The 26,229-nt window shown below is 46.7% G+C and overlaps 1 protein-coding gene across 8 annotated transcripts in view; it reads left to right on the forward strand.

The window, feature by feature from the left end:
• The first annotated feature begins 1,585 nt into the window (after positions 1 to 1,585).
• The window catches only part of dock4b (dedicator of cytokinesis 4b), a 103,927-nt gene continuing 79,283 nt past the window's right edge, over positions 1,586 to 26,229 (forward strand). For all 8 annotated transcript variants that reach the window (XM_068586168.1, XM_068586174.1, XM_068586175.1 and 5 more), the window contains exon 1: positions 1,586 to 1,783. In XM_068586168.1, the coding sequence (XP_068442269.1) occupies positions 1,747 to 1,783 (37 nt within the window). In that variant the 5' untranslated portion in view covers positions 1,586 to 1,746. The remainder of the gene's footprint in view (positions 1,784 to 26,229) is intronic.

Genomic DNA, 26,229 nt, shown 5'->3' on the forward strand with positions numbered 1-26,229 from the left:
ACACCAGCTACACCCAGGCAGATGATGAGAGTTATAGGGAATGAAAGAAAAAAGGGAGGCGGTGTACGGGTGCTATGGATTTATTAGATGTTGAGGACACAGCTCGTAAAGAATGTGTGACATTGGGTGTACATGCACGGCCCCCACATGCAACACAGGCATGCACAAACTCACCACATCGTGCACACATAGGCACGCAGAGCTGTGTGTTGAACTCTTTCATTTGGGCTTTTGGAACTCCCTCCAGTTTTCTGCTGCCTCTCGCTCAGTCTCATGTATGTTTCATGAACCAGTCGTCCCAGTAGAAGGCCTGTGGGTCCAATATGGAATTCTGCACTGTTACAAGGTCATGTTCTACATTAATACCCTGGGTCTAATATGTGTGTGTGCTTATGTGTATTGTTATCGGAGGAATAGCTGTTAATCTTTCTTTATTTGATCCTTTAATTTATTATTCTTATAAGCTAACAACTCTCTTATAAAGGCCCAAAACGGAAGAATATTCAGAAGACGGGAAAGATGCTGATCTTCATATCTAAATCAACGTCACTGGGTTATACTACAAGTCCCAGAATGCCTTCCTCTCATTACTCGCTGTGCAGACTGGCTGTCGCTGCATTCATGGACTCCTCGGAGCTTCCATGTCCGGTTTTTGCAAAACACAGTTGATGCTGGCAAACGCAAGTAATTGTGATATACAATAATAAAAACCCAGGTGGGACAGCTTGGCCACATACTTGTAGTGATAAAACAGTCCGTTGAAGTGCCGTGGCAGAATGATGAGGACTAATGTAAGTTGTCATCGTTGTATAACTTGTTTTATAACTAATATTTCACCTTGTGGGTGGATTTCGTGATAGCCGTGGAGAAGGTAATTAATGTGTCCTGTCAGTAAAATAGGTTGTTGCTTATCAGTTAAGAACAGAGAATCATCAAAACAGGATGCAACAACTAATTTGTAATAATGGTCAGAGATGCTGGCCTGTTCAAACTGGGAGCGGATGTGTTTCATGCTAGAACAGTCCTATTTAACATATGTTAAGACAGCAAAATATGTCTTGACCTACAGCTTACAAGCTAGCGCTATGCATTTCTATCAAAAATGGCTAATGTTAGTGGTGACATTAACCACCAGCCTAATTATCCTTCATTAGCTTTAACTATTGCGTCAGCAATTTACTGAATACTATGTATGAACCTATTTCTAGTTTGAAAGTGTTTTGCTTTTATATTAAAGCAACTAGTTATTTAACTTACACTAACGTAGTTAAATGCCTCGCTTACATGTGTGCGGATGGTATCTTAAACCAATGAAGATTTAGCGTTACAGACTATATGCTAACGCCGTTTCTTCTAGTTCATCACGTCGTGTGTAACAAAACTAAAAGTTGATGGTTAAATGAAGAGCAAAAGTATTGAAATACGTCAATTTAAATATTAGATACTGTAACGCTCTCTGCCTACTAATGTCACGATGAGCCAATCTCATTACGCTGGGCCGTTCAAGTGCGCTGACCGTGAGATATTCACAATTCCGACGGCACTTGAAGGCAGCACGTCTCCGTACCACTACGAGCAGCGGCAGCGGCAGCAGCAGCGGCAGCAGCGCTTTCTCCCTCTGTAACCTAAACAATGACTCCTACTACAGACCGGAGGAGAGCACACCAATAGAATGCGTTACACAGCACCAAAAACCTGCATTTCCCCGCTATTCCGACCACACACTTCAATGTGCCGACCGTAAACATGTGGATACCTACAGAACATGAAAAATACGGCGTCGGTGAGTCTTGCGCTTTATGTATTTTCTTCTTTTTTTTAACTGCTGTCCTCTGCGTTTACTCGCATTCAGTTGTAGGGCATGTGTGTGAATGTGTGGACGGGGTTTCTTGAGGTGAACCCCGGCTCTACGAATGATGATTTTCCAGCATGGTGAATTGTGTTGTGTATATTTCTTTTATTATTATTTTGTTTTGTTGAGGAAGGCAGCATCAGCTCCCGTTCAAAGCAGCCCGTGATGAGCGCTTGACTGCCACATTGCAGAGCATAGGGCTGTCGATCTGACCCCCCACGGATCGGGTTTGCTGTATGGACAGCCACATTGGAAGTGTTTCCCCCCCCTTTTGTCATTACCATGATAACAACTATAGTGGGATATCTTGACTCGAAGGCTCTTTTAATCTCTCGTTATGTTGTGTCTGTTTTGAATGGGGGAGAATCAGCTGCTTGCCAGCCAGCCAGCCAGTCAGTCAGTCAGTCATCGCTCGCTGCATGTCTCTATTTGCGCAACCTCTGCCAGTTCTTCGAAAGAAATGCAAATCTGGGGAAAACAAAGCAAAGCAAAAGACCGTTTCTTTATTTCCAGTGTCTCTGGGATTGAGATTGCAGCGGACCTTGAGAGGTCCTGGTAATGTGTGAGTGTGTGTGCGCGTGTGTGTGTGTGTGTGTGTCTCGGTGCATTGTTCCAGGCTTGTCGAGAAGCTCTGGATCAAACACTGAAGTGAGACAAACAAGCGACAACAACGCAACCGAAGCCAAATGTGGGAGGTGGTGGGGGGAGAAAAGAAAAAAATCCCACACAGACTTTGTCTTGTTGGAGTGGTTGGAATTTCTTCTTTGCATGTCTTTTACCCGCAAAAAAAAAAAAAAAAAACAGAGGCTCATTGAGATGCGGGAGCTGAGAGGCGGCTTATATGTCTCATAATTATGTTCCCCAGAGATATTGGTCTGCTCTGTGTGTGTGAGATGCTCGGGTCCCCTTCATGATGCCACAGCCTCTGAAAACCATGCCAATCATCATTTTTGGAAGCTTTGCAAGGGTGCCAGGGAAATACAGCTGTGATATGATAGGAGATTACACTTTATTTTAATTTTCTTTTGCCTCATTGTGCTCTCTTTCTTGTCTGTGGCACAATAAAGCAGGGTGGCAGGCTTTTTGTAAATGGTGTTTACTGTTCCCCCCCCCCCCCCCCAAAAAAAGATACCTTGCCACCGGGACCTGAAATTAGCGAAGCACAGTGAACCAGAAGCTAGCCTTTGGCCTCTCCCTGTCACACTCTGTGGTTTGGTCACTTGACTGCTAAATTCCCCCCGCCGGCCTGATGCCGACTTGTTTCCCTTTTCTATCTGTGTATATATGCTAAAGCCTTGATACTTATAGTATAGTCACGATCCAGTTTTATTATACCAATAATAATACATAATAATTTAATTAATCCTGTGCAGGGCAAAGTCCCCTAGAGCCCATAGCGCCCATATTTATGATAGGACAGAATTAATTTATTCCATTCAGCTTCCTAAACCCATCTGTCAAAGTTCATTTGACTGGATACAAGGGAGACATTTTTATTTTGAAAGGTACACACTCACTATTGTCCCCAAACTACAATGGAGGGTTCTGTTAATTGGATTAATTTTCTTACCAAATCCCATATTTAGTTCTCATAGTGACATCAATACGACATAATTGGCTGTGATTAGTTTTCTTAAAGACGTGTTTTGGCAACATGGCACTTCTTTGTGGCCTGTTCCTTTTTTCTTTTTCTTTTTTTTAAGGAAGGAACTAGGATGTTTTCCTGTTATGCAACTCAAGTTACTTAACACATGCACACGCACACGCACAAATACATGAGGAGCTGTTTGATTGCAGAGGTTAATATTAGTAAAATAATCATTTTAATGTGTGTTTTCATTTCTCAGGCTGATGCTAAGAGATCTTGATTTGCTTCTGATGTTTAGTTTTGTTTGTACTGTACATTCTGTGTCAGCGAGGAGAGGAATTAATTCATTCTGAATACTTGTGTAAATGGATGCTTCAGAGAGGCTTTGCTTTAAAGTCAGGATGAAATGAACACTTTTATGATCACATCCACGGTCATACTGTGCACCGATTTAACAATACATGCAAAACATATCTAAACATCAGAATCCAGTCATCTTCCTTAGTGTAAAACAAAATATGAATATAAGTAGCGATCAATTTCAACCAGTATTGAGGAACACATGGCATTACAGTAGCTCACGTTGCTTTACCTTCTGTTTGACGGGGATATCAGAGGGATTTCGCGAGGGTCGGGTCGTACTACAAAGGAACTAGTTCCACTATGAGGTGCTGCTAACCACGTCGTAGCGCAAAAAGTGTTTGTTGGGAAAGTTTATTTCCAAACTGCTGCAGGCCAGCCGGTACAGAGATGGACGGGATGAGGCGTATTCATTTAGACTTGGTTTTGCTGTGGGGATGGATAGTGGCTCACAGAAACAGGTCCGCCTCCCCCACAACTGGTCAATCACTCCATGGACGTCGGATTGGCTCTTTGGAATAGTCACCAAATTGTTGTACTCTGGTTCCTGTCGGAAAGATGTGAGGGAGGGGGGGGGTGGGGGTGGGGGGGGGGGGGTCAAAGCTGTTTGACCTTCTGACGAGCACTTGTTATGAAACATACTGACATAACACACAGCTATTCCTGTACTGCACTGCACAAATAATTGAATATTCATCGGATAATCCCAGTGAAATGAATACTTTACATTTTCTCTCTGTCGTTGTAAAATGCTTTGCGGCCTGGTTGGCATGGTAGTGACAAAGGCCATGGTACAATATTCCATCAGCTGGTCTCCAAGTTCCCCCTTTTTTTTTTAGAAGGGGACTAGGATACCCAAATGTTTATCCTGGTGGCAAAATGACCTCTCACCAGCAATGACCTTTGATCCCCAGATTGTGCCTCACCCTCAATTATCCAAGCCAGGATCAACAACTGTTGCCTTCCTGCAGGTCTCCACGCTTTGCAGCAAAACACTACCTGAAATAGTACCGCGTTACATCACACCTCACTTGAATTATTACTGTTTATGTCCAGTCCTGCAGGGTCCTTCATGAATACCCATGCTGTAGAGTTACTGTCATATCTAAATATTGTTTCAAGTAAGTCCCCACCTCAGCCATTTTTGATCTGATCTCCTCCAGGTGCTTCCAGCGAGCATTTTATCCCCTTTTGACAGGGAGGCTGGCCAACTAAAAGGGCTGCTTAAATCCTTGGATCATTGCGGGAACATTTGATCTCGAGCCAAATCGAGATGAGATTCGAACATCTCGCCGTGTAATTGGAAGGTTGCAGCTTTTGATATCGAGCGGCCTTAATAGCAGTAAGAGCCAGTGCCATTGATGAAATATGAATGAACTCTCGGCGAGTTGCTGGTACGGCGTCCATTAGCCCGCCGGTGGAGTGATTACTGCTTTTTAACCTCAAGCAAGAAGGTTGGAAGATTGATGAGACAACGTTAATATCTGGTTCCTAAATGGACTTGGGACATAGAGACGTTAGATTGAGTCAAGGGGGAGGGTCTATTATGTCAGAGTCATGTTTTTGGGCACAAGAAGGGTTAGGTTTTCTTGTAAAATTATGAGATTAGGCATCAGAGAACTCAAGTTAAATGGTAAGATTGCCGGACGACAGACGTACCCGAGAACATCCCTCCAAAGTGTACGATGGATAATCTGTAACGAATGTCACCGAAGACAAACTCCCTTCGACTTGCTCTCAGACTACAGCCCATACTGGAGGCTGCCTCGTGCCATGTTTGTAGAGTCGAAGCAGAGTTAACGCTGCAGACAGACAGAGTGAGGCCTTTCCCCTCATTAAGACCCTCTGATACAACCAATCGAGCATGTCATTGCTCATCATAATTTCGACACATATTTATACTGTTTTAACGAGTTGGTTTGGATTCCCGTGCGTTGAGTTCTCCACCCGGTGGGGGCGGAGCCGCTTGATTTGGAGGGGTTCCCGTTCTGTCCTTTTGAATGTTGAAGGGGCGGAAAAGCAACTAGCGGCATCCGATAAATACAGAATGTCTCAGCGGCCTGATTGAATGTTCCTGCTCGAGGCCGCCCGGCTGCGGTGGAGGGCCGGTGTCGTGGGCTTGAGGGTTTACTGCTCTCCCAGGGCTGACATCGCTGGTTCCTTCCCTAAGGGGGGAAGAGGGGGGATTGTCGCTGTGTTTGATAAGGGGGGTGTTGATGGGGGATTGAGGGGGTGCTGGCGCGTGTCAGGGGCGGACTCATTGTCGGGGCGTCCGCCCTGCCCCGTTCAGCCCCCCTTCCCACTCCGCAGGGGATTAGCAGGTTGTTTTTGAGGGGCCCCGAGGCCCATTCCACCATGATACCCATGATTCCCTAATGCAGCAAGCCCCAGGGTGATGCATGTGATGGGGGTTGGAGAGGTGGGTGGGGGGGGGGGAGGTAGGAGGCGTGGTAAGGTGAAGCCTACCAGCTTGTAATTGCTCCGTCGCCCGCCGCCTCGTCTCCATCTGCAGAGATGGCGCCCTTTCTCCTCTGTGTTTTGCACACGCACACTCGCCCAATGCAATCATTCACCACGGAGGGAGACTGTGGGAGGATCCCCTGTGACTTGAACAGATGCAGAAAATGACAAAAGAAAAGAAAAGAAAATAGAGAGCAAGAGAGTTAACCACCAGGCCCACTATTATACACAAGCTGTTCCCCTGGCGTGTGCATGATGTATGGGTGAAATAAATCTCCATGGACATGTGACATATGACGGGCTCAGCGAGCGCTGCACTCGTTGCTGATTCACCCCCCCCACCCCCCCCGCCCCCTCTCCACACACACACACAATAATAAGCCATTGTGGCACCAACGTGGCCTGAGACGCGAGGACAGGATTGGAGGAATGCCGCCGCCGGTTCGTTTGCGCCGTTCAATTAAATCATGCTCTATTTATCATGAAACCCTCAATTATGAAAGAAAACACACAAACTGCACAAACGCGTTTTGTTTGGGGTCGTAATCAGCGGCAGTAGACCCAGGAAAGAGCCACGGTTGCGTCATCGCAGTTTCATTTTTGTGGAAAAGGACATGTTTTTACCTGTTTGCTTTTCAGCCCCCTCAGCTGTTCGTCACCGCACATGCTGGGGGAGCCCTCGTGTGTGTCCTATCGGGGTTGGTGACACGAGCAAATCAACATGCTGTATGTGTAATGTTGAGACAGGCAGCTGGGGGGAGGAGTGGTGGGGGGCAGTCTAGCGTGGCTGCTGTGCCGAGATGATGCTTCTGCTCCGGGATGGCTGAGTGATTTCCAGTTTGCCAGAATGCATACATGGCCATTATAATGGCCATTATTTCACGTTGACTTGACATGAATTATTGGTTTCAGATGCTCGTCTAATATATTTTTTCAAGGCTCACTCGTGTTTTAGGATCGGAAACTGAATTGAGAGCAAATAGATTTTCTTTTTTTGGTAATTCAATTGGAGTTTTTCTTTTACCATACTGAATGACATGTGGGACTTTTGGCTATTCTACCACTGTTATGCAATATTATAAATACTGTGCCTGTAACTGGCCCGTTGTGGTTCAATCCACGATCCCTGTGTGAAAGAGGTTAATGGGATATGTCCTATTAGGAATTCAGCAGCTTAACTGATCAGCAGCGCTCCTGTGTGTGTATGTGTCCATGCGTGTGTGTGTGTGTGATTTTGTCATCTGCGTAGGCCGGGGGGGGAGAAAAATGACTGACATCCCATTTTCATAAACGAAGGGCGTCTGCCGCTGACAATCACCGTGATTGGCGGGTGAGAAGAGCTGTTTATGCGTTCAAGAGACGTTTGTTTGTTTGCTCATTTACATCAGAAAAAAAATCCCAGATTGCCTGCACTGGTCTGTGTGTCGCTGCTGTAATCTAGGCTTGCGTGTATTGACCATAAAGGAAGTGTACATTGATTTGTGTGAGCGCTTGTGTGGGTGACCCCGTGCAAGATAATGACCTCAAGGCTTCCATTTCCCCATAAACATCGCTTCAGAAATGACTACCTCAGCTCACCCTCAAGTTACCAAAACCAGTGGACTTAATTCTTTATTAACATGCTAATAAAAAAAAAGTAGTTATGGTCTGTTCAGGATAAATCTTGCATCATTAATGTATCATAGATGGCGGAAAAAATGTCAAGGCTTGCTTTAAAGACATATGCATAATTTAAGAGTGCAAAGGGGCTAATGGCCGCGGTTGTCTCTGTATTCAATTACCCCGTTAATTCTTGAATATTGAAGTGGCCTCTAACACTGTCGTTCACACAGGCACAGTGGGGGATGTGCGAGGGGGGACTCCTACAGATCGCTCTGGTCCTGTTCTTTGTTTCGCTCGGCGGTGCAATTTATTCATATTTATTTGGGGATGATTGACCCTCAAGAGGCCAAATTTGCGTTGGGGCCATTTTTTTTCTTCCTCGGCGCATCATTTCTCTGCACCCTATCCCCACTCGGGACGTAATGCTCACCAATGCAAGCTGTATAGATGTCCACGCAGAGAATGGATCATGTGTTCTGTTCCTTGTTTTCTGATGATAACAAAATAATAGTGGTTGGATTCTGCTCACCAGACCGGTGACATACTGAGCTGCATTCAGCTCAGCCTTATGCTCATTATCTGTATTCAACTATGGCAGCTGATCACATACATATATGATGACATTATGACATGTATGCGCGATAATAATGTGCTCGTAATGTCGCTATATCATTTGTTTTAACCATTACAATGTTACAAACTGTTGGTCCCACATGTTATCACTAAATCTTATGAGCAAAACATATCACACTGACATCAGTACGAAACATTTTCTAAATGCACGACGCCTCATTTGTGAAGGTTTAGCTTTAAACATGAGCCTTTCTTTTAAAAGCTCCGATAAGCCACGCACACAAAGGCAACAACGTCCTTTTAAAACGGCGTATCCACTTTGCAGAGTTTTTTTCTTACACTTCTCAGTTGTACAAACCTCTGTGGATGTCGTGCCACAACAAAGGGCTCCAGATGCATTTGGGGTAAATGACCTAAATTCCTTTAACTGCAGAGATGCAACCAAAATTGTCCCCCGAAAAGTGCAGCTCGTCCCCGGTGCCAGCATCCCGGTCCAGCTCAGGTCACGCAGGACGACGCCCCTCATGGTCAACGCGAGGAGTTCATCAGCGGGGCGACGGTCAGGATGTATGCAAGCAGGAGAGCGACGGCGACAGTGTCAGAGGGGAGGAAAGCTCTTCAGACAGAAAGCTTGTTGACGCCATTGCTGGACCTCGACTAGGCGTTCGCTGACAGCGCTGTCCTCGCCTCATCTGCCCACCCACTTTACTTTTATTGTATAATTGCTAAATTGAATGAACCCGCTTGTGTCTTTCTGTTTTTATTGAATTGGCTCCCTTTTAGCTTCCCTTTTCTCCTTTTTGCATCCTTTTCCCTCCCCTCCTCCACGCTACACACTCATTTGTGAAGAGTGAACTGTTTCCAGAGACAGCAGGTCACACTGTGATGACCCTTATCTCATTTTCTGCCTCTTTTCTCTTCCTTTCATTCCTTTTTCTGTCTGGGTTTTTTCTATTCCCTTCCTTCAGTAGCCCACTTCCCTCTATCTGCGCTGCAGTCTGTTCCACCTTTATCTCTCTTCCACATGTGTCTCTATCTCTCTTTCCCCCCCCTGTCTTCCTCTTCTGGATCCACAATCACCTGTCCTAGATATCCCCAGATACTGCTTGTGTGTGCGCGTGTGTTCTGCTGTGTGTATCCATTGTTGCATATGCGGGTTTGTTCGTGTGTGTGTGTGTGTGTGTGTGCATGTTTTGTATGTTGTATTTCATTGTGTGTGTGTGCGCATGCTGTAGCCTCAGTGGACTGTAAGTCTGAAGATAATAAAGCACTAAGACGCCCCACAGCCTTTGGAGTAGACCCATTTCTACAGCAGATGTTGTTCGTCTTTTTGTTGTGCCACATACTTGAGCTTCCCATCAAATCCATGTTTCTTTTTGAAGAAGGCACATCATCTTAAAATGAGATCTGAGATCTGTGGTTTTTGAAGTTGTTGCTACTGCAAAATGTAAAACCCCAAAGTTCTTGTTTTAGATTAGGGGACTTGGCAGTGGACAAGATACAGGCGTTATAGACTTTTAGAGGGTTTTCACAATGTCGAAGATATCAAGAAAGCACTTTTTTGCTTCTTTTTACCCAAGTTGATCATCTAGTCTCGCAATCAGACGGTTGCCACGAGGTTATACACTCAGCAGATGCTAGAAAGCTCAACTTACCGCTCACCAGACTAAGCCCCAACGAGTTCTGCTCATGTTATCCACATTTGCAGTTCTGTCCTTTAAACTTGTCACCAGAACTAGCTTTATTTTTGCCAAAGCAAAATCCCCCAGTTTGTCCTCCACATCTTCAAAGCCCTCTCTCCTGTAAAAATTCAAACAATAAAGCGCTTTATTGTGTTGAGTTTATTATTCTGACCTCTGAGAAAAATCAATGCTCGCCGGCTCAAAACGAGGAGCTTGCTTTAGTCTTTAGTGAAATCAATACCCATTGTTTATCATAAATAAAAGCAGAAAGGTCCATTGCTTTCACGTGAGCACAACAGGCAGACATATGGCATGTTCACGGCTTCCTTGCTTTGGTTTCTGTCCCATTGTGTGTGTTCTATTTCTGGCCTTGAGTACCTGTGTTATCAGTGTTTCCTTCACGGCAGAGGCGGCTGCGTTCCCGCTGGCGACGGTGCAGAAACGACAGCAGAAAGACGCTTCATCCGTCTCATCTATCACCCTGCTGTTTATTACTTCTGCCTCTCTACAAAAGCGATGGTGTGAACTTTGTTGTCTTCGCTTGTCCGTCTGTTTATTGATCTTCCTTTCTTCGGGTCGCATTGACGAATCGGGAGGAGTTTTTCTTTTTTAGCGATGGTCAGTTGCTTGCACACATTCACTACAGGTATGCCATATTAGCAGTGTGTATCGACTGTGCGCTCAAGAGCTGTGACAGTGACATTGATCGGTTTAGAGCCCTCTCTCTCTCTCTCTCTCTCTCTCTTTCTTTCTCTCTTGCCTGAGATTGAACTGTTTTCCCGTCTCCATCGCTCGCCTCTGTCTCTGTAAAGATCACATCGGGCGGATCAGCCGTTGCCTGGCTGATTTCTGGCCCGCAGCCTCTCCTCCGACCTTGGCTGCTGTTGGCTACCTTATTACCTGTGTGGATGTGTGTCTCTCTCTCTGTGTGTGTGTGTGTGTGTGTGTCTGTCTTGTGCGGCTCAATCTGTGTTCATACAGCCTTTACATTTGATCTTTGTCCCACTTGCATATCCATGTGTGTGCGAGCGACCTGCTTCCTGCTCTCGCTGCGTGGCCGAGATGATGGCCCGCCTCTCCTCTGCACGTCAACCTGCCGCATGCGAGATGCTGGCTTGCCGCCTGTCCCCCTCGCCCTCCTCCCCCCCTCATTTCCTCTCTCTGGCAGTGCTCAGGAAAGCCAGTTTAATATCAGGTTGACTTTCAAAAGGGATTTTCGCTGCAGCCCGCCAACGCTCGCTTTCGCCACAACTTTCGTTTTTTCGTGTCAGTCAGTTTGAGACAGAAGTGTTGAGGCCGATTGCGATTGATTTTTGGCGCACAAGGCTGCTCAGCTGATTGAAAAAAAAGGCTTTATTCTAGAAGAATAAGGCACCGAATGTGTGGCGTTCTGCATTTGAGGGGGTTTTCTTCTTTTTAGATTCAGGGGGCGAATGAAAAGAGGACTTACAACTTTGAAATGAGATTAACTCCAGTCTCGGTGACAAAGCCCCAAAATATGATTACTTCTAACTGACTGTTCTCCTCAGCTGAACGATTCTTATGAAATTAATTGTGTGGGAGTTGTATAGTGTTATTGCCTCAGAGTCTGTTTAATTCATCAGGTTGACTAAACCTCCAACTGCGACCCATTTCACTTCTTACGTCTCCAACCCAACCCTCTGCTGGGACTGCTCCCATTTATAATGTTTATCCAGTTAAGAGGAAAGCCTTGAAACCACCCACAGACAGAAACAGATCTCTTAGTTAAATGCTTGTTTTGAATTAATAAATCCCCCAAACATCTGAGCGACTGTATGATTTGAAGTTTTGTTTGTCTGCGGGGAGAAGACCCAGCATCTTCCCGCTTCCTGCCTCTCATCGCTGATTGAATGGGGCCTTTATCAGCCTTCGTCGAGCAACACCAAAGGTTGGCATGGCACTGCATTGTACTTTGTTTTTGCTCCGTTTCTGGTGAATCAGTAGGCTGGGTTTGACTCCTCCTTCCATTGGAGAGGCAGAGAAGTGCAAAGGGAGGGAGTAGAAGTTTCTTTCATGTTGTGAATAGAATAGTTCGTCGTTAGACGGCACTCGTTTTTCTATTTTCGCGCTGGTACCAAGAATCGAGACTTGGCGCCATCCCATCACCCATCACCCTTGGGATGATAGAAAAGTGTGTTGTATGCAGGAAGGCAAAACGAGTCGCTCAGTTACTATCGACATATCCGACAATGCGACATTGTGAACAACAAATGTGGGTTCAAAATGATCCGTTTCCAGTCTTTGTGCAAAGCTAAACCAACCAGCTGCTGCCTGTAGCTTCATATTTACTGCACATACTGAACCTGAATCCTATATTATCAAAAGATACGGACTGATGTTGCAATGAGCCAACCGACACTAAACCAGGCACCAGGGTTTATTTTCCTCCTGCCAGGCGTTAAAAAAAAAAAAAGGAGGCCATCCAAACACGGTGGGATTGGCTTGAAAGTGGCTCGGTTTGCCACAAGCCTAACCTCTTCTCCAAGCATCCACCTGGTGCCTTTATTCCCATCCCCCTTTTTCCACCAGTCGCACCCTCGGGGGGAGGGAATCTAAAGAACTAAAAGCGCAAAGTGGCGCTGCTAAAAGCGGTTGAAATGGATCCCCTCTGTGGGGGCGAGAGGGGAAACGAGAAGGAAACCCCCCCCCACTGTGGGAGGCTTTTGTGTGCGGGGAGCACGAGCACTTGGTCTGGGCGACGAGGGCGGATGGACACCTCAGGCAGTTGGTTCAGCTGAGCAGAGGAGATGACAGCAGGGGAGACATATTGTTTGTATGTATGCTGGCTATGGACACAAGAGGGGCACAAAACATGATCCCAGGGCAGCTTCCCTCCCGGCGGGATGGTTCTCATACCTTGTGAGGCCCCTGGCTATTCTTGCTAACAAGCAATTTGTGTTGAGAGCTGGCCTACGATAAAATATACAGACGCTGGCATGGAAATAGTACAAGCGGCTTTGATGTCGGCGAGAAAATGCCCACTTCAACTGGTATTTAGAGCTCAAAGATCCGTTTTGACAGCAGGTGGGTTTTGTTGGTCAAGTGATAAAATACATTGCGTTTGCGCGTGTTTATCATTTCATCCCCAAGGTCATCTGAATTTCAAAAATAGCATCAGAGCCCCTCTAGAAGTACTCAGTACCCAGAGAGTAGTCTCTGGCGTTAATGGATCAATAATGGAAATCTCTTTTTGGATCATGTATCGCCCTGCCTATTTATCTACAGCCTAATGACCTGTCAGCGTTTCCATCTTGACCTTGATGGCCATTACAAAGCCCGGTATCATATTTCAGTCTTTGAGCACGTTGAGCTTTTTGAAGAAAAAGGTGCTTTCATGTTGTTTCACTGGGTCCACTCCTTGAAAGGCTAGCACGATGGATAGCTTAGCGTATCAGTGATTTATGCTTCCCTTCCTCCCGGCTTTGTTTACGCAGCACCTCCGGCGCTCGCTGGTACGCGGCTTCAGCAGTGAAACGAGGCGTATTTGTTTTCCCCATCGCCCCGGAAAAAAATAAACTTAATTGGAGTATTGAAGCGCAAAACACACTCTTCACAGCCAGCAAGCACACATGCACATGCGAGGGGCTCGCATGGCAGAGCAGATGCCCGAGTCGAGGCAAAACCGTGCATTGTCTTCCTTCCTGTGCCGCTCTCGCTCTCCCGCTCTCTCTCTCTCTCTCTCTCTCTCTCTCTCTCTCAGACCAACTCGGGCCTTCTGCTGTGTCGTGCTGACATAATGAGTATGGGGATGCTAAAAATACTGATGCACAAGTGGAGCATGCTGCACTGCACATGCTTATGACATATGTTTTTGCATGACCGCTGATGCGGCTGTTGTTTCCCCGAAGCGAAAAAAGAAGAAGAAGAACTTCTTGGCCTGTGAGCCGGATCAAAAGTGCAACGTCTTTCCTTTTGGAACCTTTGATCAGTGGACAGTCACCTGGGCTTCACGTTATTTATGATTGCTGGTTGTAATGACGATATCAACGCGTACAAGGATGCCCCCAATTTGACATTTCATATTCTGCAGCTGATTTCCTGATTATTGAGTTCAGAGGTTAGTATGGTAATAGCAGTGATCGAACGGGTGTTTGGAACCAGGCCATTGATTCGTGGAGGAATGTTTCCAGTCATCATCGGCAGTGATGCGTCACCCAACCCCCACCCCCTCCTGGACCCTCATCTGGACTACAGCCATAATCCTCTCCGCACAGGCTGCCCAAATGAACGAGCAACCTCACCGTCACGGCCACCTGGGAACACGGACTGGGTGGAGGCGTCTGCATATGGCCGTGAAGCTGGACACGCGCGCATTGCTCCACCTAAACGCATGCGCCGACATCAATGTCGCATTTTTGAACGCAAGAAGAAATACACCACCCTGTCATGCTGCGCACAAATCCATCTTCTTTTGAGAGGATTTATATCCCATAACCCCTGACCTCATCTTTAATAAATATATAGATTAAATCCAAATGTAATCACTTTATTTTTGGAGCTTGTATGGGGTGGGGGACTGCGAACTGAGGGGTTTTCCTCTTACACGCAGGAAGAGCTTTGTCTGATGATTATTCAGTTCACTGCATTTAACATCAGTTGTAACATCGTGTACATGATCCTATGGGATTTAGGGCTGCCACTAATTATTATTTCATGATCATTGGTTAATGAAATGTCAGAAAAATAGCAAAACATTTCCATCGCAAGTTCCTTAAACCCAAGACGGTGTGTTTGCATGCCTTGTTTTACCCAACAAATAGTTCAAAAGACTATATATTCAGCTTGTAATGATATAAAAAGAGAGCGTCTGTGTCCCTTCATCATTGGAAGAAGATAAGCTAGTCGTTTATTAGTCCCGCAGTGGGGAAATTGCAGGATTACAGCAGCAAGAGATAGTAGTGAAATAAGAAACAAGTAATACATATAAGTAAACAGTAAAACAGTAAACATAATCCACAATAGCACTATTATATTTGTCAGAAATGCAGAATGTTTGGGAATTTTGGCAGAAAAAAAATACTTAAATGATTCAATTGCTATCTAAATAGTCGCCAATTAGTTTTCTGTCAATCAGCTATTTCTTTTAATAGTTTCAGTTTCATACATTTGGGATTATCGCTGTCACAATATTAGATTTTTATTTCACGATATTCCAAAGGTTTTCAAGAAAAACAAATATAGTCGCGCTTTGAGTGGTCGCGAGGCTATAACGATGCTACACAAGTACAGGTTCATTGCTATTTAGGTATACACAAGGTCTGACTATGTGAGTCTTTAGAAGTTAACATCGGCTGATCGTCATGTGATCAGTTTCCCAATCATGAACGACGGGGGAACGACTGAAAGGGAGCCGGAGGTCGGAGGAGAGAATCAGACCAGACGCCGTGACGGCTGACGGGCCGTCATTTGATGGTCGACATGGCCGAGCGCCGTCCCAGCGCGCCTCTATCTGCGCGTTTGAGTTTTAGGAAACCCGAACGCCGTATAGCTCATTAGAATCCTCATACCACCCCAGGGAGTACCGGGCGTTAAACTGGCACACAAATGAGGCTACACTTTCCTGCTTTGTGTAACGGTGCTCACTCGGAAACCGTGGGAGGAGAAAAACAAAGATGAAATTAATCACTCCAGCCTCTTCCTCTCTCATCCCTCTCCACCCATCAAGTTCACAGCTCCTGCAGACTTTTTTTTAAAACTAGTTTTATTTAATTACAGACACCGTAAGGGTGCACAGAACTGCCGTTGACCTACATCGGGGAACTGGGGCGTCTTTCCTTTTCTTTTTTTTAAACTCTCCCCTTAACTTAACTTACCCCACTCTATTGATTTTGTCTGTGCGAGCACGGACGAAATTAGCTTCAGTGTGACACCCGCTCTCTGTCACCGCCTGTCCGTCTGCTTCTGCTTTCGCCGCCGCACGGCCTCGTTCCGCCACAGCCACAGACACCGATTTGATCTGGGGGATGTGTCGAGGAACCGTGAATCTCATCCGTTCGGGGTTCCCCGGCAGGACGAGAGCCATTATGAAACAAACTGGAGGGCCGTCTCTTTGTGCGCACTGATGTCGCCCAAGTAATGGGCGAGATTAAGGCAAAGTGTGAAGCGGCTCCTCGAGCCGAAGCCAAATTCAAAGCAGGCACTGGGGATTTTCTTGCGTGACAGTTGAGTATTGGTTAATTATTTTTACGGTTGGAGATGGCTCGAGGGGATACTCGCTCTCTCTCTCTCTCTCTTTCTCTCGCTCGCTCTCTCCCTCTGTGTCTTTTGCTCAGTGTAGCTTTTGGCTGTGTGATTTCCTACGTGGTTTGCTTCAACACACACACACACACACACACACACACACACGCACGCACACACAGCTCCCCAGTCCCCTTTTCGCTTGAGTTTGATTCCTCAAAGAACGCTTTCCAAACCGCGGCGGCTCTCCCTCTCTTTTTTCCTCTTCCTCTCCATCTCTGCGAGCCCAAAGTCTTGGAACCCCAGGAATAATCCTCCTTGATCCACCAAATGGCATGCAGCGTGCAGGAAAAATAGCCCCGACAACAGCTGAACCCCTTTAGCCCTGCAGGAATGTGTGTCTCCACGTGCACACAGGCCATACATTCACAACGCACAGAGCCGCACAGTGCTGGAGCCCAACAGAGCGCCTCATTCTAAAGATGGCTGCTTCGGGAGTCAGTCGCAACCGGCGGTCCGCCGGTGTTGACATTAGCGCCCTCGTTGACGTCGACTCTGGATGAACACGAATTCAGGGGGAGAGCCACCTCTTGGATTCTTTTTTTTTTTTTTGTTGTTTACACATGGGGCCTACGTTTCCTGACAGCGAGCGCCATGCGAGGTGACTGGGGCATGCAGAAGGAAGGAAATCCATTTCCTCCAGAAAGCCATTACAATCGTAACACTAATGATTTCCCTGACTTATTGTTTTTACAAACCAAGTTTGCACAAAGGGAGTAATTGTTTGGCAGCTTGTCTTTGTCGCTTCCAGTACATCAGGGTTCTCTAATCTGCCCCCCTCTTAGCCTTGCCCATGTCTTTGGTGTGATGGCATGCGGATGTGTGCTCCATCCATTATTGATCCGTCTACGTTCTAGCAGATGTCAGAGGGACTGGTATGCCAACAAGCCACGGAATCCAACCCTCAATTTTTCAGCTTTTCAGTGTGCGAGGCTCTCTTTATAGGGAAAGAATGAGAATCAGTGCCAATGTAACACACAGACACACACACACACACACACACACATGCACAAGCACACGCTCACACACATTCTTTCTCCAAATCTTGTGGCTCATGGAAAAGGGGGAATGCGGATCAAGTGAAAAACCTATTTATTTCTCGGGCTCGATGACAGATGTCCCACCCGTCGCCATACGTCTTGGATCAGCCGCCCCCTCCACGCCGTCGCTATCTCGTCACTGTCGGTGACGCTCTGCCGTGATCCCCGCGTGTTAAAAACAATTCCGACCCCGCTGAGCTTAAGGGACCTGTGGCACGGCTTACAAACGCTTGCTGTCGGCCTGATACTCGGTGGTACACCCTGCACTGCTGAATGGCTCTTTGTTCGGAGGCCTTTAGGAAGTGTATTGGTTACAGATTTAGCAGATTGCATTTTAAATCGGCCTGTAAACTATGGAGAGAAACACAAGAGGCCATACAAGTTAAGGGCTTGTATATGTTTATGATTGTAATGCTTGTGCTGGTGACTTCCCTGTTACCCGCTTATATTCCTCTCTCTATTCAACATGGGAGGTACAAAAACAATGCTCAGACGTCTCTCTTCATATAATCCAGAACTGTGTTGTGCGCTGCGTTTTTTTAATGTAATATCTTCCTCATTTGCTCTTCCTCTTCGTGACTCTCTGTCTCACTTCTCTTCAGTGGATGTATGAATTGGAAAAGCTGATTCACACAGTGTGCACTTAACACACATTTATTGGGTTTGGACGGCTTTGCTTTGCATTGCCGCGTCTGTTGGTGTCTGTCGTGATATTTCTCGCGGGGATTCTCTCTGACTTTTATGGAAAACTTCCACTGTGATAGGATTTTGGAAGCTGGATTCATAGGGAATTATTAAACAGCAATAATTGTACACAAAAGCCCACAAACACACATTGTTGAAAGTTCCGTCTGTCCAGGGAAGATCTTGTGGCTCTGTGCACACACACACACACACACACACACACACACACACACACACACACACACACACACACACAATCTCTTTGTCAAAAGGAAGCGGACATATTTAAAACTGCAGACGGGCTCCTCATGTGAAGCAGTGACTAGCTTAGCTTAGCTGATGATACGGTACGCTCCAGTGGCTCGTGTTTGTGTAGCACCTGCCATCTGTGTGTCCTTGAGTGGAGCCACTGTACGTGTGTGTGTTTCAGAGTTACTCCTCGCCGCCACTTCCTGTGAAGTGTCTTCAATTGCCCTGGCTGTGCTCGGAGGCCACCACCTTCTGTCAGTGTGTGTGTCTGTGTGTGTGTGTGTGTGTGTGTTTTTTTAAGGCGATAGTCTTTACGAACACGTCCTGTTCCGGTCAGCGCTTCCTTCCCCGCTTCTCGACCCCATGTAGTGAAGCCGTGCACACGCCGGACATCAAAACCGACCTGCACTCGGCAGCCCTTCCGTGGTCTTTCAATTCACTTTCGCGCTTTTCATACACTCCCCGGTGACCCGAATTACTCCCCCCGACGCTTCAGCTCTCTCTCTCTTCTCTCATACAGTCGCTCCGTCTCCACTTGTCACTCAGCTCTTTGTTTCGTCTCCTCGGGAGAGGAGAGCAGGATGGAGGCTACATGGGCCAGGACGGGAAGTGTACACACGCGACAATGGCTCCTATTTGGGAGACAAGTTCAGTGGGAGTTTCCCGCACTCTCTCTCTCTCTCTCTCTCTCTCTTTCTCTCTCTCTTTTACTCTTTCGTGTGCGTGACGCGTCTTTCATTCTTCACGCTTTTTGTTTCCTCTTGTTTGCGACAGGCCGGGCTCGATGCGACTCTTTCTTGGTGGTTGGCAGCGAGATTGCCAACTTTGCGCGGACGTGAAAACAAGTAATATAATTGCTTGAGTTGTCTTTAACTCTATAATTATCTGCGGGCCTTTCACCGAGATGCAATGTACTTTCCCCTTCTTTCTTTGTCGTCGTCGTCTTTTTTTCTCCGCACTCTGGTTACGGTATCTTCTGGGAGGCTTAGCCTGAGCGGCAGCAGCATGGGGTCATTTCTCCGTGACTGGCTTATATCGTGCTTCAAAGGGACATGTACGGTCAGCCTCATTATTAATGGGAGACTTATGATCCGAGGGGGAATTAGATGAAAATGGCTGCCGAGGCTGAAGTCAATATTAACCTCATGGTCCAGCGCTGACATTTATCTTCAGGATTCTTTTTTTTTTTTTTTGACATCTAAACCCAACTTATTTTCTCTTTTTTAATTTGACATCTTCCCCATCTTCTCAAGTTACATTTGAAACCTTTCCACCTTTCCCTCATCTCTTTTCTTCTCTATGAAACTTGCTCGTCCTTTCATTTTCATTACTTTATCGACCCACAATGATCGACCCAACTCCTCCCCACTCAGGCTAACCTTTCCCCCTCGTGTGTGTGCGTGCGTGTGCGTGCGTGTGCGTGTGTGTGCGTGGGCGTGTGTGTGTGTCTCTAGATCTGAGGTGTTGCTAATCAGATTAGGCCGAAGCCTGCCTGCCTATAGAGACAATGTTAGCACAGCATTTTGTTTCAGCTTGTGTGTTATAGAGGTGCACTTTAACCGACAGACGCACACACACAAATACATATTGTATCGGCGGATATGATGCCGCAGGTAAGCTTGTGGTAATAGCAAGAGGCCAGGTTGTGGCTTTTCACAGAAATGAAGCAGTAAAGTTTCACGTTTCATTTCCTCTCTGTCCTCAGCACCATAGCCGGATACCCGTGAGAGCTAAAGACTATTACTGTGGCTTTTTATCACCACGCATGTGTGATAGAATTACAGAAAAAGTAAATCGGGGTGTTTATCTGATCCCCATTTGCGCCAGAAAACATGGACCAATCTTCTTCCGCGGTGATGAACCCCGATGTGTGTGCCAGTGAGTTGCTGCAAGTTCATGTCAGCGTCTGTGGGCCTTTGCGTTACAGCTCGCACCCTGCAATTGAGAGGGCATCGGTGATGTTGTGGCGGCGTGTTGCCTTAACGACAAACACAAACAAAATACCCCGCATCCGAGTGTGTAATTCAATGCGTAACTTGTTCCCAGGCTACTAGTGCAAACCGTCCAGTGGGTTTAACTAAAAAGAAAACCTCCATATGGTCCGTCATGGCTCAGTGCAGAATCAGAGATGGTAGCCCGCCTGTTCCTGTGTGTATGTGTGTGTGTGTGTGTGTATCATGTGGCTCCGCAGTCCTGCGAGCGCAATCCCATGCATTGTGTGCATGCATGAGATGCTGTATGTGTGCAGTACAACATGCTTGTCATCAGAGTCGGGTGGGCAAATGTTTTTTTAATGAGGTGATAAGCACCAGCTGTCCGGGTGTGATACGTCCGAATCGAATGGTGCGATGCCGCGACATTAACGCGGCGACACGCAACCGAGTGTACAAATGAAACGCATCCTTCATCCGTTGTCCCCGGGCCTGTAAAGCGAAGCCCAGTTGATGCATTCAAGAGCGCATGGAAGTGAGAGGTCTCCTGCTCTCATCAGACAACTCCGATGAAAGATATGTGTGTTTGCTCCGGCTTCTTAATCATTTCCAACAAGGTGTCTCCTCCGCAGATAATGGTAGAGGCTTATTTATCGCTTCTGGGGGCATACGGATACAACCATCCGAGAGTCCGCTGGTCCATAAATTCAGCATCCCGAGGATGGAGTCTTGCGTAATCTCACAGAACGTCCTAGATAGCGGATAATAAAGTGATTTAGATTGGATCCAGACCAAAAACGGCCCTGTGTTAAAACAACAAGGCAGAGGAGGGGGGTTGTGTTGGTGGAGGCGTATAGTGTTCTTTCCCAGTGAGACAATGAAATACAATCAAGTCGTTCCAGTTGGAGTAACACTCTGATTTGCTTCATTTCAAACTGCAACTTTCAAATGTGTTTTTTTTTTTTAGACATTGAGACACGTTCAAGAAAAGCAAGGTGTCTCAGGGAGGTGTTGCTGACTACGAGCCTCCAGCCCAGTCGAGCGAAATGCTCTCCTCATTTGCTGTTTTATTGTCGGTGGAAGAGAGCACTGTCTCACCCGGTGGCTCCCGAATTGTGTACCACATGACACACTGGTGATAAAAGTGTTCAGTTGGGTTGAGATCTGGCGCCGTCGGGTCGTTTCATCAATTCAGTCAGTTTCTCCACTCATTTATTCAAGTATTGCCTTTAGTTTTTCAGCTGTTCTGGCGAACCTGCCGCTGATAACGTTTGAGTCTCTCTCTCTCTCTCTCTCTCTCTCTCTCTCTCTCTCTCTCTCTCTCTCTCTCTCCCTCTCTCATATATAACTGTTCCTTGCTGTTATCTAACAAGTGGGAGCGTTGCTATTTTCTGATTCCTGTTCCCTTGCTTTAATGTCATTCTCTGCCAGAGCTATTCAGAAGTCTAAGCCTTTCATCCAGCAACAAGTAAGCACTTGAAAGCTGATGACTGCTTCTGCTTTTCAAGATTACAAAAATATCACAATCGGCCTCTTTTTTCACGCGTTAACATTCCCAGGTCTGAACGAGCGTTCAGCGTGCGATGATGTTGGTGCGCCGACAGCCAGGCGGAGCACAGGGAGAGCTCCTCCAACCACAGGCAGTCTGTAGCGGCAGTAATTAAGGGATTAACGGGAGCCGGGGCGTCGCGCAACTTTTTTTCAATCTTGAATTTCTCTCAGGTTCATTCTATCCCCTCTCCTCCTCTATTTCATCCCCCGTGATCGATTTGACCGCGTTTAGCACCCTGCTCTCGTCCGCGAGCCTCCTCAGTGGCCCTCCGCCATCGGCAACGTGCACCTTCCTCCCCCCCACCTCAAGCTGCCATGCCAGCGCCGGGGCAAACAAAGTGCAGCGAGAAGCACAGGAGCTGACAGCTACTTATCGTTCCTGCCTCTCTGTTTGATGCTCTTGCTCCCTCCCTATCATCCCACCGCTCTTCCTTTCCTGCCGTCTCTCTTTCGCCGTCTTTATCTGTCCTTCACTTACTCTCTACCCAGAAAGTACACACATACATCCCAATAGTGTCTCTCCATACAGGCTGTGGCTGTACGCCACACTGCACTGTCTTTCCTGACAGACACACAATCCAAATCTAAAGTAAGCCCGTTTTCTTTGTGTCGCTTTTAACGTCCCGTTGATTTAGCTTCACCTTCGAGGAAGCGGTTCCCCTTTACATCAAGGCCACATCTTCAGTATTTCAACTGGAGATGCTGGTTTCGGTTGGATTGAGTTTAACCACGTTTTCATCATCGTTTCACCATCCTCAATGTGGACCTGACTGCTGTTTGAGCTGCTACAGCCCCGGGGCTGCGAAAACGAGCGTGTGCGTGTGTGTGCAAGTGTTTTTTTCTTCTTCTCCCCAGTGGTGGGTGATGGTCTATTGCCGATGTCACGTCAGTGAGATGTGAGATGTCAGGCTCTGTTTAATAGCGCTGCCGACAGCTCAACTTACAACCTGCCACATACATCGTGAATCTACGCGGAGCGAGTGTGCGCTCGCTTAGATGTGCTCGCGAAAGGTCACTCGCTCGCTCGCTCGCAGGTACGCACGCGCTCTGTTCGGGCTGCTCTCAGAATTTTCCCTGTCAGCGAGTGTGCGTTTACATCTGCATGTGCTGCTGCGGCTCAAGTGCATAACTTGCTGTAATGTGATTCAAAAGAGCTTGAAGTGCAGATAGAGGTCAGTCACACCTCCTCTTCCCCCCCCCTCCCCCCCAAATGAGAGCGGCAGAAGGACGGCAGAGAGAGAGAGAGAGAGAGAGCTAGAGATATGAAAAAGGAAGTGAGTCAGAATGAGATTGATGCAGTGGTTTTCACTTGACACTCCCCCTTTTAGCCGTTACACCTGAAGGGAGAAAAGCAGATGTTTGCCTTTTAGTCTTTCTGCTTCTTTCTTGTTCTCCATCTGTCAGCGGGAGATGCGGCCTATTCTCCACTTAGTTATATGTGTCTACTGATTTCCCCTCCATCCCTCTTTAACAGTCTCTCTCTGTCTCCCTAAATGTTTTTCTTGTATTGCTTCATCTTAAAACACACCCACACCCTTCATTTTCCCACCTCTCTCTCTGTATATTTTAGCCTTTCTTCCTCCACTCTCTCTCTCTCGGCTGGGTGGGAGGATGTGTAGGCACCAGTGTCGGTGTGACTTCAGCCGCTGCTGAAAATCAGCGCTCTCTAACGCTGCAGCTCCCAGCATTTGCATCTGGAGTGTTAGGAGCATGAGAAAGGGAACGAATAGGTGTTCTTATGAGTGCGGTGCCGTGTGGTTTGTCAAGAAAAAGGAACCAAAGTGGTGGGTGAGAATCTACAGTACAATACAGGGATAATTATAAGTGATTATAAAGAAGGAAAACCAGCTTGTATGTCGTAGGGTTGGATAAAAGGCGATTTGAAAATTACAATTCAGGCTAAGTGCAAATTTGCGGACCAACTCTCTGGTTCTACTTTGACCTAACGTACTTGCCATATTACCAGGCTTTCCCTCGGCGTGGTTAAGGATGATTCCTGACACTTCCGTTTTACCTGTGAATGTAATAGTTACGAGAATGTTGTTCAACAGCCCAACTCTGCACTTCCCCTCAGATTTTCGTCGTAGTGTTTCCGCCTGCAACTTTAGTGCGTTCGTTCAGTGACTCCCGCGGCTCTCATCCGCCTTGTTTCCTCTGATAAACACACCATGGCTTCTAGTACCAAATGGCAGCAGACTGAAAACAAGTATTTGATGAGCACGATGGACCGTTTAGAAGCTATAGCCAGATATTTAACCCGATGAACAACACAGCTGCAAGGAGAGCAAATGTGCTACAAATAGCTTTCCCAAGATATAAATGAGCTAAACCTCAGGAGAGTGATATGGGATTAGAGAGGATGATGAGGATGAAGTTGTTAAGAGTCTGTTTTTGTTGCTTAAGAATGTGCACAAACCACTCAATGACACATTTATACAGCATGTGAGATATAAACCCTCCCAGAAACAGGGTGGAAGTGATCATCTCATTGCGACTTGTGGCATCAGTGGGCGATCTAAAGCTAGCACTTAGCGATCTTTGAAGCGGCACATACGACGCAGACAGATTAGTGCATGGGAGTGAGGTGAGGTTTAGCGCACTGACCTATATTTCTATTTAATCCGAGTCATTTATGATGTCTCCCCGCTCAGGCCAGTGGGACAGACTGTCGCTTTTGTTGTTCTCTGTTTTCCCGCTCTTCATGACGGGGGCACAAGCTGGTGTGTAATCACGCTAATTAAAAGGCTTATGGAAAAAAAACAGAAAACGATTAAATGTGTTCCGCACTTAATTTAGAAGGTGTAAATTGCAAACTTAATAAGTGTCTGTTTGTGTGTGTCTCGCGCACCAGTTTGCGTTTATATTAATTTAGCTCTCCTATGAATCGCACACTGTTGGTATGAAGTTTCACACACACACGTCTCTGACACACTGAGCCGATGCTGAAATGACACGATCTTGACCCCCCCCCCCCCCGCCCCCCTCCAAAAAAAAGTAATAACATTCCTCACAAACCTCTGCTATGAGAGCTTCTGCTCCAGCAGCGAAGAGGTTATTGTTGCTTGTGAGCGTTTTTTTTGCTATGGCGGTTCGGTTGCAATCTCCACACACACAAAGGCAGCGAAAAGGAACCTGGAGGCCGGTGATGGAGAAGGAGAAATGAAAGCCGTTCCTCCTGGGTGACTCCACCGGGCCTGGCTTTTGTCTGCGCTGCCTATCAGACCTTTTTGTCTGCACATGCGTGTGTGTGTGTGTGTGTGTGTGTTTTGGTCTTTCTCTGTGTGCGCCGACTGCCAAGTTGAGTTGTGTTCAAGGCCTTCTCAGCGCCGCTACGTTCAGCCGTCTGCCCGTTCTCCTCTCCCGCTGTCGACCCCTGTTGATTCCCCTGCTTTAAAATGCATGAAGCCGCTTTCCCAGCATTCCAAGCTCAACCAAAGAAATCACCTTCTTTCTTTTTTTGCAGATGCGCGCACGAGTGCACACACACACACACACACACACACACTGACTTAATCTGTCTCCGGCTCACACCGAAGCTGTCGGATACCTCTCTTGCTCTGTCACACTCGTTGTGATATTGTGTGCGTTTCTTTGCCTGCAAGTGTGCCGCGCATACTCATGAACAGGCCGTCGTGGTTATCCCGCACTTCACGTGATACACAAGTTAGTCCTTGTGTATCACGAGGCAGCGGGACACTTCAAGTGCTTTGACATGACGTGGAGGCATTTTACCTCACCGCATGGAAGACGAATGCCTGAAGCCTTTGGTTTGGAACACGGCGTGCATGAAGTTGGCTCAGACAAAACATTGCTGAGCTAGTTTTGGTCTGAGGGAGGAATGTTTTAGTCACATCGCTGGAATAGAAGGAGCTTTTGGTTTGGCGAAGGCAGATCGCGCACAGTGCTAATAGCTTTTGGATGTGCAGGACGCAGGATGTGCAGGACGAGGAAGTGGAGAGGGTTCTTTGCTGTCGTAAACCTTCATTTCTGTGTGTTGGGTACTTTTCAGCTGAGTTCACCTTGTAAATGGTTAAAAAAAAAAACAGGATGCAAACATACATTGCTTCCCCATTCCAGATATCACATTTCTTCCCCTTTTAATTATCAGCTCATTCAGCGTTTTTAAAAAAAAAAGTATTACAAATGTGTGTTTGCATGTATGCCTGCACATGTTTATTAATGCTCACACGTATATTCCCACGGACAAATTAGATATTCATGATCCTTACTTCTGGCAGCGATGGAGGCCAGAGGAGCACCACCAGTTGCTGCTGTGTTGTCCAATTTGCATGTTAATGATATAAATGCTGTATAATTAACATGTGGGAGGGGATTATGCACGTGAATCATTGTCGGATCTGTCGGAGGGAAGAAAGGGTCATGCAAATTAGTTCAAAAA

This window comes from Clinocottus analis, unplaced genomic scaffold (assembly GCF_023055335.1).
Source record: "Clinocottus analis isolate CAN_PGR_092001 unplaced genomic scaffold, fCliAna1.0.p SCAF_20, whole genome shotgun sequence".
NCBI lineage: Eukaryota > Metazoa > Chordata > Actinopteri > Perciformes > Cottidae > Clinocottus > Clinocottus analis.